General features: G+C 36.0%; 1 protein-coding gene across 1 annotated transcript; it reads right to left on the reverse strand.

Moving 5' to 3' along the window:
- Positions 1–1,762: 1,762 nt before the first annotated feature.
- On the reverse strand, positions 1,763–2,802 carry LOC139868314 (uncharacterized). Its single transcript, XM_071856645.1, has 2 exons — positions 2,751–2,802; positions 1,763–2,637 (listed from the first exon to the last, which is right to left on the reverse strand). Exons 1-2 carry the CDS (start codon positions 2,800–2,802, stop codon positions 1,763–1,765), a joined length of 927 nt encoding a protein of 308 aa, XP_071712746.1.
- Between the last annotated feature and the right edge of the window lie 10,166 nt (positions 2,803–12,968).

Consider the following 12,968-nt stretch of genomic DNA (forward strand, 5'->3'; position numbering starts at 1 on the left):
TATATAAATATATATACACACATACACACACACACACACACACACATATATATATATATATATATACATATATAATTATATCCATTTATATAATGGTTCGTGAATCGTCAGGCACAGTCAAAGGGTAATTGATTATATGAATATAATTCCAAAACTTTTGTGACTCAATATTACAGACTTTGCTTATCGTGTCGGAAACATATAAAGATTAAGTTTAAATTTGGTCGGAAATTTCTGGGTTGTCACAAACACTTCCCAACGTAAGTTGCAATTTCAGCTTTCATGTTCGGCCACCAATCGAATTCCTTTAAGTCATGGTACATTTTTCCAGACCCTGGATGAATTGAATATCTCGTCTTGTGTGCTTCATCCATCACAAGCTCTCTCAATCCACCAACCTTCGGAATCCAAATTCTGTTTGCAAAATATCAGGTTCCGTCACTCTTAACTTCAAAGTTCTTATCCTTCTCACTAATTCCTTCCTTCTTCACGTTCTCTTCCTTCATAGCTTTCAATTGTGCAGTTTGAATACGAGACACAAGGTTTGTCTGAATAGTCATATTCAATGACCTAACTCTCAGAGGTTTAACCCTTTCTTTGCAACTCAATGCATCAGCTACAATGTTCGCTTTCCCCGGATGATATCGAATATCACAATCGTAATCATTTATAAGTTCCACCCAATGTCTTTGTCACATGTTTAACTATTTCTGATTGAAAATATGCTGAAGACTTTTATGATCTGTATATATGGTACACTTGGTCCCATATAAATAGTGTTGCCATATTTTCAACGCAAACACAATGGTTCCTAACTCTAAATCATGAGTTGTATAATTCTGCTCATGGTTCTTCAGTTGACGAGATGCATACGCAATGACCTTCTGTCGTTGCATTAAAACACATCCTAACCCTTGTCTAGACGCATCACAATAAACCAAAAAATCTTCATTTTCTTCCGGTAGTGATAGTATAGGTGCGGTTGTTAACTTCTGTTTCAACATTTGAAAAGCAGATTTCTGTGCTGAGGACCATTCGAATTTCTTATCGTTGTGTGTTAACACAGTTAGCGGTCTTGCTATCTTGGAGAAATTCTGATTAAATCTTCTATAATATCCAGCAAGTTTAGAAATTGACAAATTTGAGACGGGTTCTTAGGCACTTCCTAATTCTTAATAGATTTAATCTTAGTAGGATCAACATGGATACCTTCTCTATTAACCACATGACCCAAAAATTGGACTGAATCGAGCCAAAAACCACACTTTGAAAATTTAACATATAACTGCTATTTTTCCAAAAGTTGCAAAACTAATCTCAAATGTTGCTCGTGCTCTTCCTTATTCTTGGGGTAGATCAAAATATCATCGATAAACACTATGATGAATTTATCTAGATACGACTTGCATACTCTATTCATCAGATCCATAAATACTGCAGGGGTGTTGGTTAAACCAAACGGCATTACCAAAAATTCATAATAGCCATAGCGTGTTCTGAACGCTGTCTTAGGCACATCGTCCTCTTTGACTCTTAATTGATGGTACCCTGATCTATGGTCGATCTTGGAATAAACACTTGACCCTTGTAATTGGTTAAATAGATCATCTATCCTTGATAACGGGTAACGATTCTTGACTGTAATCTTATTCAGCTCTCGATAATCAATGCACATTCTGAAAGATCCTTCCTTTTTCTTGACAAACAAGATTGGAGCACCCCACGGAGAAACACTAGGTTGAATAAATCCTTTATCTGATAATTATTGGGGTTGATTTGATAGTTCTTGTAGTTCTGAAGGAGCTAATCGATAAGGTGATTTGGCAACTGGTGCGGCTCTGGGAACTAAATCAATCTGGAATTCAACTTGTCTATGCGGAGGTAGTCCTGGAAAATCTTCTGGGAATACTTGAGGAAACTCACGAACAACTGGAACATCCTCCAATCCAATCTCTTTGGTTTTGAGTTCTTTCACGTGTGCGAGAATGGAAGGATATCCCCTCTTTAAATACTTTCGAGCTCTCATACATGAAATAATATTAAGGTTTACCTTACTCTTATCTCCTTGGATGACTAAGTTCTCACCATTCTCAAGAGGTATACGGATAGACTTTTCCGCACAATTAATGTCCGAACGATTCTTAGATAACCAGTCCTTACGAATAACAACATCGAAACTTCCTAACTCAACGGGCATTAAATCAATCTCGAACAGATTGTTTGTTAAATTTAAGGCACAACCTCGCATTTCTACTTTTATCAATTTACCGTTTGCCAATTCTACATCATATCTAGTGTTTAAGGCAGTTAAAGGCCTATTTATCGCAACACTAAAATCCTTAGCTATAAAAATTTTATCAGCGCCGGTACTGAATAAAATAGATGCTAAATGATTATCGATGAGGAACGTACCCTTGACTAACTCTGGGTCCTCACGAGCTTCCTTTGTTGTGATATGAAAAGCTCGGCCCTTAGCTATTTCACCCTTCTTAGCCTTAGGACATTCTTTCTTTAAATGCCCTGCTTGACCACATCCAAAACAAACATTCTGATTGTTCTTATTGTTATTATCATTCCCTGATAAACGAACTCTACAATCTTTTGAAAGATGTCCTTGCTTCTTGCATCGCTCACAAACTACAGTTAAACATCGATATGATGTTTCTTGCACCTGCTGCAGTAGGGTTTCTTTCCTGCATACTTACTATTCGAACTCTCAACCTTGGTAGTTCCTTGCTTCTTGGAATTACCTTCTTGGTTTCCATCCCACTTACGCTTCTCAGTTGTAACCTTCACATCCATCTTAGCATTGATTAATTAACGTCGCACTACTTGCGCCATCAAATCATGCACCATACGAATAGCACTCTGGGTCATTTCAGGCTTGGATGATATAACATTTCCTTGAATGTCTTCTGACAGTCCCCAAATATATCTCTCAATTCTCTTATATTCGGGAGTAACCATGGTTTGGCACATTAAAGCTAACTCAAGCAATCGATTAGTATATCCTGAGATATCCATTCCTTGTAACTTTAAGTTCCATAACTCAGTTTCTAGCCTTTGAATCTCATTCCTCGGGCAGTACTCATCAATCATCTGCTTCTTGAATTCTTCCCCTGGCGTATTATATGCAACATCAATACCCATAGACTTGGCAAAAGAATTCCACCAGGTTAAGGCTCCATCCAAAAGAGTACATGATGCGAACTTCACTCGATCATTTTCTGCTCACTCACTGATTTTGAATACCGATTCTAGTTTTTCAAGCCATCTCATTAACGCTACGGGTCCTTCCGTTCCTGAAAAACTCTGGGGCTTGCAACCCATAAATGCCTTGTAATTGCATCGCTGCTGAACGTTTGCCACTTCGGGTCTCCTTTCATTCGCGGAATTTGCTGCACGTCCTGCTTCAGTGTTAGCAACTGCTTCAGCTACTCTTTGAGTTACCATCTCCTCAATCTGAGCAGCACTCATTTCCATGTTTGGATTTCTCTTCGGAGGCATTTTTCTAACAAAGAAAGATAATTCAAATATTTGAGAAATTATAAGTAACATATATACATAATTGTTCATAATATGAAAATGAACTCAAGCAATCATAATATAAAAGTTATCTATTAAGATAGGTTTTTCAATATTACAAAATTTGGGTATCTAACCTACCAGTTAGTTCCATTCATACATATAAACGACTATTACATTAGTTACTTAACCTATAATATCCGAAATATGAACATCTAAGAGTGTAAGATAGGAAATCAACACTCCTAATCACAAAGGATGAGTCTAAGGTGGTGCAATGGTGTTAACCACCGAAATCACTTCATTCAAACGGATGTTCAAACAAGTAACTTGCTCCGCAAGATCACGATTCCCAGCCGATAAATCATCAACACGATGCTTCAACAACTCAATATCCTCCTGCTGTGTACACTGAACACCCTCGATGTCATTAAAACGGGAATAGTTACCGTCCTGATTCTCCTGAATATACAAATAATCAACCGTCCCTTGAAGTCGTTCAATGCGTCTCTCATGCCTAAACATCCTAGCAAACAAGGTATAAATCGTGTCCTGTTGTGATTGACCCATTAATCCATCCCTACCATTAATAGTCGGAGGCACATTATGTTCATGATAAGGGGTTCCTTCTTATTGGTTCCATCTACCTAGAATTTCCCTAACCCATATCCATCGTCGCCAGAATGGTTGATACATCTCAAACTCATTCCTATTAGAATTGTCGTCAGAATTATCACTAACAATGATAGGTGCAGTCACGGTGTTAGATCCCATAGAACTAGATGATGCCAACTTAACATACACAACACATAAAAGTTAGCCTATAGAATTTCCGACGAGTATAAGTAATAATATATGACTCGAAAAATAGTAGAGACCCGAAATTTTTTGACTCGGTTATAGGTGGGACACACTAATGCAATCCTAGTTGGTCAGGTCTAGACATACTAATGTTGTCCATATTCCTTATAACCCAAGCTCTGATACCATGTCTGTCACAACCCCCATCTCGATTTCCCAAGATGTGGTGTGAACTTTAACATAGTGTCCCAGGTTATAGTCAACGTAGCAGCGGAAACATAAATATTATTACATCACGGTCTCTGTTTTTAGTTTTGGTACATCGTGGTTACAAAATACAAGTACAGACATAGTACAAATACAAATACATCATAATCTAGCCTATTAAAACTAGATTTAACAAAAGACATTTTTAAAACTTCCACGATGCCCGACCTGAAAGTGCTCCAAAAGCTAAGTACCTGAGATAAATACTTAAAAATGTCAATATAAATATTGGTAAGTTCATAGCTTTAGTTATAATGTATAGTTAATGGACATCAAGATTTTCATGTATAAAATAGTTAAAAGATATTCTAGTTCATGAGCTTTCGATATCGAACGTTAACATAAAAGTACCCGAAAACAAGCGTCACTTAAGGTCTAAGTGCATATATGTAGCGACCCGAACTTTTCCATGTTTATATATATTAATTGAGATTGATATTTACATGATTAAATGTTTCCAACATGTTAAGCAATCAAACTTGTTAAGACTTGATTAATTGAAATATGTTTCATATAGACAAATGACCACCCAAGTTGACCGGCGATTCACGAACGTTAAAACTTGTAAAAACGACATGACGATATATATATGGATATACATATGGTTAACATGAGATTATGATAAGTAAGTATCTCCATAAGTATATTAACAATGAGTTATATACATATAAACAAGACTACTAACTTAAGGATTTCGAAACGAGACATATATGTAACGATTATCGTTGTAACGACATTTAAATGTATATATATCATATTAAGATATATTAATATATCATAATATCATGATAATATAATAATTTAACATCTCATTAGATATAATAAACAATGGGTTAACAACATTAATTGAGATCGTTAACTTAAAGGTTTCAAAACAACACTTACATGTAACGACTAACGATGACTTAACGACTCAGTTAAAATGTATATACATGTAGTGTATTTAGATGTATTAAAATAATTTTGGAAGACTTCAAGACATATATCAAAACACTCATACTTAACGAAAATGGTTACAGTTACTTTTCCATTCTTTTCTTTCATCAAGAATTCTAGTCGTATTCTTACCCGTATTATACACAGCTTCAAAACGTACTTACTATGAGTATATACCAATAGGAACTAGCATGGGATTCCACTCTTGATTATGTCATGTATGACTAATCAATTTTAACTTCTACCATGAGCTAGTCAACTAACTAGAACTCCTTTTAACCCCACTCACCACTTACCAATTACCACTCATCATTCACTCCATTTCACTTCCAATTCTCTTTCTAATTCTCTATCAACACACACATACTATTACGAACGTATTTTTCCAGTAGTTAATCATCATATTCATCAAAAATCACTTCAAGAATCAAGCTATAATCATCATAGGAAGAACACTTCAAGAACACTTCAAAAATCCCTTCAAGTTTACTAATTTACTTCCAAGCTTTCTAATCCATTCCAAGTAATCATCTAAGATCAAGAAACCTTTGTTATATACAGTAGGTTATCTTTCTTATTCAAGGTAATATTCATATTTAAACTTTGATTCAATTTCTATAACTATAAACTATCTTAATTCGAGTAAAAATCTTACTTGAACTTGTTTTTGTGTCATGATCCTACTTCAAGAACTTTCAAGCCATCCAAGATCCTTTGAAGCTAGATCATTTCTTGTCACTTCCAGTAGGTTTATCTACTAAACTTGAGGTAGTAATGATGTTCATAACATCATTCGATTCATATATATAAAACTATCTTATTCGAAGGTTTAAACTCGTAATCACTAGAACATAGTTTAGTTAATTCTAAACTTGTTCGCAAACAAAAGTCAATCCTTCTAACTTGACTTTTAAAATTAACTACACTCATGTTCTATATCTATATGATATGCTAACTTAATGATTTAAAACCTGGAAACACGAAAAACACTGTAAAACCAGATTTACGCCGTCGTAGTAATACCGCGGGCTGTTTTGGGTTAGTTAATTAAAAACTATGATAAACTTTGATTTAAAAGTTGTTATTCTGAGAAAATGATTTTTATTATGAACATGAAACTATATCCAAAAATTATGGTTAAACTCAAAGTGGAAGTATGTTTTCTAAAATGGTCATCTAGACGTCGTTCTTTCGACTGAAATGACTACCTTTACAAAAACAACTTGTAACTTATTTTTCCGACTATAAACCTATACTTTTCTGTTTAGATTCAGAAAATAGAGTTCAATATGAAACCATAGCAATTTTATTTACTCAAAACGGATTTAAAATGAAGAAGTTATGGGTAAAACAAGATTGGATAATTTTTCTCATTTTAGCTACGTGAAAATTGGTAACAAATCTATTCCAACCATAACTTAATCAACTTGTATTGTATATTATGTAATCTTGAGATACCATAGACACGTATACAATATTTCGACCTATCATGTCGACACATCTATATATATTTCGGAACAACCATAGACACTCTATATGTGAATGTTGGAGTTAGCTATACAGGGTTGAGGTTGATTCCAAAATATATATAGTTTGAGTTGTGATCAATACTGAGATACGTATACACTGGGTCATGGATTAATTCAAGATAATATTTATCGATTTATTTCTGTACATCTAACTGTGGACAACTAGTTGTAGGTTACTAACGAGGACAGCTGACTTAATAAAATTAAAACATCAAAATATATTAAAAGTGTTGTAAATATATTTTAAACATACTTTGATATATATGTATATATTGTTATAGGTTCGTGAATCAACCAGTGGCCAAGTCTTACTTCCCGACGAAGTAAAAATCTGTGAAAGTGAGTTATAGTCCCACTTTTAAAATCTAATATTTTTGGGATGAGAATACATGCAGGTTTTATAAATGATTTACAAAATAGACACAAGTACGTGAAACTACATTCTATGGTTGAATTATCGAAATCGAATATGCCCCTTTTTATTAAGTCTGGTAATCTAAGAATTAGGGAACATACACCTTAATTGACGCGAATCCTAAAGATAGATCTATTGGGCCTAACAAACCCCATCCAAAGTACCGGATGCTTTAGTACTTCGAAATTTATATCATATCCGAAGGGTGTCCCGGAATGATGGGGATATTCTTATATATATGCATCTTGTTAATGTCGGTTACCAGGTGTTCACCATATGAATGATTTTTATCTCTATGTATGGGATGTGTATTGAAATATGAAATCTTGTGGTCTATTGTTACGATTTGATATATATAGGTTAAACCTATAACTCACCAACATTTTTGTTGACGTTTAAAGCATGTTTATTCTCAGGTGAATACTAAGAGCTTCCGCTGTTGCATACTAAAATAAGGACAAGATTTGGAGTCCATGTTTGTATGATATTGTGTAAAAACTGCATTCAAGAAAATGATTTCGATGTAACATATTTGTATTGTAAACCATTATGTAATGGTCGTGTGTAAACAGGATATTTTAGATTATCATTATTTGATAATCTACGTAAAGCTTTTTAAACCTTTATTTATGAAATAAAGGTTATGGTTTGTTTTAAAAATGAATGCAGTCTTTGAAAAACGTCTCATATAGAGGTCAAAACCTCGCAACGAAATCAATTAATATGGAACGTTTTTAATCAATAAGAACGGGACATTTCAGTTGGTATCCGAGCGTTGGTCTTAGAGAACCCGAAAATTTGCATTAGTGTGTCTTATCGAGTTTGTTAGGATGCATTAGTGAGTCTGGACTTCGACCGTGTTTTCTTTAAAAATGATTGCTTAACATTTTTGTTGGAAACTATATATTTTTAACATATGAATATTATATGATATATTAATCTCTTAACGTGTTTGATATTATGTGATAGATGTCTACCTCTAGAACAAGTCCCATTGACTCACCTAATAATAATGAAGAGTCAAATGTAAATTGGAATGATTCGTGGACTGATTCACAAGTTCCCGAAGAGGAACCGGAAGAAGAGTCGGAACCGGAAGAAGAATCGAAACCGGAAGAAGAATCGGAACCGGAAGAAGAAATAGAACCGGTGGGGAAAATAATAAAACGGTTAAGTAAAAGAGAATCCTCAACCAACCGACCAAGGTTAATTATGGTCAATGGTGTTTTCGCCAAGGAAGCAAAATATTGGGAGGATTACCAATTCTCCGATGAATCGGATTCCGACGAGAATTCCGATGATGTTATAGAAATTACCCCAACTGAATTTAAAAAGGCAAAAGAAAATAATAAGGGAAAGGGCATAAAAATAGAGAAATCTAATTCCAACCCCGATGAACTTTATATGTATCGTCAACCCCCGAAGTCCTTAAGTTGTAACAATGACCCAGGAACCTCTAAACCACCAGGTTTTTCTAAACCAATGTGGACAACGACGGCTCGTATTAGGGGAACATCATATATCCCTAAAAACTTGGCAAAACGAACCAAAACCGAACAAGAAGAAACGAGCGAGTCGGAATAAGATAGTTGTATTCGTGTGGTGTAATATATGTAATATAGTGTGCTTATGCTTTATGATATATGTAAAAATTGCTTATATTAATAAGTATTTTTTTATGAATCTAACTCTTGTCTATTTTACAGTATAAAAACACAAAATGGATAGAAAACCCAATATTTTAAGAGACCTGCCCGGAGACATGATTGATGAAATCTTGTCTAGAGTCGGTCAGAATTCCTCGGCACAACTATTTAAGGCGAGATCAGTTTGTAAGACATTCGAAGAACGTTCCAAGAATGCCTTGGTTTATAAAAGGCTTTCGTTCGAAAGATGGGGGATATCAGATTGGGAAATCCATAAGTTACGATGTGTTTACTTTGACGCATATATTGCGGGGAACCCAAATGCTATTTTACGCAACGGGTTAAGAAATTATTTTGACTCAGTATATCCGAATATAGGACTTCGTGATTTAGAAAAAGCGGCTAACATGCAACATAAAGAAGCATGTTATGCTTACGGGTTAGTAATGTTTGCTTCTCACCAAAGTGAGAACAAGAACATCGGGCTACAACTATTAAACAAAACGTTCCCACATGTGAAGGAGTCGGTAATTGGAGTAAGAAATGAGGTTTTTAGGTTATTACGAGACTGTTGGTCATTACGTAACCCTCGTCCCTTTGACGAAGTTACAACACGCTGTCTTATCAACGGCCATAACGGTTATGTTCCACAAGACCAAGGATGGGAAGTAGTCCTAGTAAAACCAGAATTCATGACTTGTTTCTGGACGTATGAATTACGTGTCTTTATTGCCTTTGCTGAACGACTTGTGTACTAGCTAGAATTATCTTCACAACTATCTTGTATCAAAGTTATTGTGTGCTATATTTCATGCTTTATGTAAAATAAGCGGTATTGTAAGTTTGTAAAATATTGTATAAAAGTTTGAACGCGAAATATTATTATAATCAGTTTTTCATATAGAATTGTAGTAGTTGAATTGTATATTAGCTACTAAGTATGAACTTAACGGGTAGGTACTACCCGAATTTAAACTTATAAAACGCTAATATGAAGAAAAAGATTTTATAAATGAGTTCATATTATGCTACGAAATACTATTAACTACTCTTAATATTCTGTATGATTAACTTGTTCCATTTGACTATTTTGAAGGAAATGGCACCGACTACTCGACACACCGTGAATATGAATGAAGAGGAATTCCGTACTTTTCTAGCTTCAAACATAGCCGCAGTACAGGCTGCGCTACATACCAACAATAACCTTGGATCTGGCAGTACAGGAAATCATGTAGGATGCACCTACAAAGAATTCACTGCCTGCAAACCTTTGGAATTTGATGGAACCGAAGGACCGATCGGATTGAAACGGTGGACCGAGAAGGTCGAATCGGTGTTTGCCATAAGTAAGTGTACTGAAGAGGACAAAGTGAAGTACGCTACGCATACCTTCACAGGTTCTGCGTTAACATGGTGGAATACCTATCTAGAGCAAGTGGGACAAGATGATGCGTACGCACTACCGTGGTCAGCATTCAAGCACTTGATGAACGAGAAGTACCGTCCCAGAACCGAGGTCAATAAGCTCAAGACAGAACTTAGAGGGTTACGAACCCAAGGATTTGATATTACGACGTACGAAAGACGATTCACAGAATTGTGCCTATTGTGTCCGGGAGCATTCGAAGATGAGGAAGAGAAGATCGACGCGTTTGTGAAAGGATTACCGGAAAGAATCCAAGAAGATATAAGTTCACACGAGCCCGACTCCATACAACAGGCATGTAGAATGGCTCACAAACTAGTGAACCAGATTGAAGAAAGAATTAAAGAACAGACTGCTGAAGAGGCCAATGTGAAGCAAGTCAAAAGAAAGTGGGAGGAAAACGGTGATAAGAATCACCAATACAACAACAACAGCAATTACAACAATAATCGCAACAATTATCCCAACAATCGCAAATCAATCGCAACTACAACAAACAGCCCAACAACAACAACAACAACAACAACAACAACAACAACAACAACAGCAACTACAACAATCATCCCAACAACAATAATAACCGCAACAACAACAACAATCAGAAGCAGTTATGCCAAAGGTGTGAAAAGTATCACTCGGGGTTCTGCACCAAATTTTGCAACAAGTGTAAAAGAAATGGTCATAGCGCGGCGAAGTGTGAGGTCTACGGACCAGGGGTTAATAGAACGAAAGGAACAAATGGTGTCGGAATGAGTAATGGCGGAGCAAGTAGTGTCGGAGCAAGTTATGCCAATGTAGTTTGTTATAAATGTGGAAAACCGGGCCACATTATTAGAAATTTCCCGAACCAGGAGAACACGAATGGACAAGGCCGCGGAAGAGTTTTCAATATTAATGCGGCAGAGGCACAGGAAGACCCGGAGCTTGTTACGGGTACGTTTCTTATTGACAATAAATCTGCTTACGTTTTATTTGATTTGGGTGCGGATAGAAGCTATATGAGTAGAGATTTTTGTGCTAAATTAAGTTGTCCATTGACGCCTTTGGATAGTAAATTTTTACTCGAATTAGCAAATGGTAAATTAATTTCAGCAGATAATATATGTCGGAATCGAGAAATTAAACTGGTTAGCGAAACATTTAAGATTGATTTGATACCAGAAGAGTTAGGGAGTTTTGATGTGATAATCGGTATGGAGTGGTTGAAAGAAGTAAAAGCAGAGATCGTTTGTTACAAAAATGCAATTCGCATTATACGAGAAAAAGGAAAACCCTTAATGGTGTACGGAGAAAAGGGCAACACGAAGCTACATATTATTAGTAATTTGAAGGCACAAAAACTAATAAGAAAAGGTTGCTATGCTGTTCTAGCACACGTTGAGAAAGTACAAACTGAAGAAAAGAGCATCAATGATGTTCCCATTGCAAAAGAATTTCCCGATGTATTTCTGAAAGAATTACCGGGATTACCCCCACAGCGATCCGTTGAATTTCAAATAGATCTTGTACCAGGAGCTGCACCAATAGCTCGTGCTCCTTACAGACTCGCACCCAGCGAGATGAAAGAACTGCAAAGCCAATTACAAGAACTTTTAGAGCGTGGTTTCATTCGACCAAGCACATCACCGTGGGGAGCTCCTGTTTTGTTTGTCAAGAAGAAAGATGGTACATTCAGGTTGTGTATCGACTACCGAGAGTTGAACAAACTTACCATCAAGAACCGCTACCCACTACCGAGAATCGACGACTTATTTGATCAACTACAAGGCTCGTCTGTTTATTCAAAGATTGACTTACGTTCCGGGTATCATCAAATGCGGGTGAAAGAAGATGATATTCCAAAGACTGCTTTCAGAACACGTTACGGTCATTACGAGTTTATGGTCATGCCGTTTGGTTTAACTAATGCACCAGCTGTGTTCATGGACCTTATGAACCGAGTGTGTGGACCATACCTTGACAAGTTTGTCATTGTTTTCATTGATGACATACTTATTTACTCAAAGAATGACCAAGAACACGGTGAACATTTGAGAAAGGTGTTAGAAGTATTGAGGAAGGAAGAATTGTACGCTAAGTTTTCAAAGTGTGCATTTTGGTTGGAAGAAGTTCAATTCCTCGGTCACATAGTGAACAAAGAAGGTATTAAGGTGGATCCGGCAAAGATAGAAACTGTTGAAAAGTGGGAAACCCCGAAAACTCCGAAACACATACGCCAGTTTTTAGGACTAGCTGGTTACTACAGAAGGTTCATCCAAGACTTTTCCAGAATTGCAAAACCCTTGACTGCATTAACGCATAAAGGGGAAGAAATTTGAATGGAATGATGAACAAGAGAAAGTGTTTCAGTTATTGAAGAAAAAGCTAACTACGGCACCTATATTGTCATTGCCTGAAGGGAATGATGATTTTGTGATTTA

Source organism: Rutidosis leptorrhynchoides, chromosome 9, assembly GCF_046630445.1.
Source record: "Rutidosis leptorrhynchoides isolate AG116_Rl617_1_P2 chromosome 9, CSIRO_AGI_Rlap_v1, whole genome shotgun sequence".
Classification (NCBI taxonomy): Eukaryota; Viridiplantae; Streptophyta; class Magnoliopsida; order Asterales; family Asteraceae; genus Rutidosis; species Rutidosis leptorrhynchoides.

What these genes read in the sequence shown, in the direction of transcription:
- LOC139868314 (XM_071856645.1), bottom strand. Translation starts at nt 2,802, where the DNA reads ATGGATGTGAAGGTTACAACTGAGAAGCGTAAGTGGGATGGAAACCAA. An exon ending in GTGGGATGGAAACCAAGAAG is followed by an intron (nt 2,638 to 2,750) that starts GTAATTCCAAGA and finishes GTTTAACTGTAG; the next exon opens with TTTGTGAGCGATGCAAGAAG.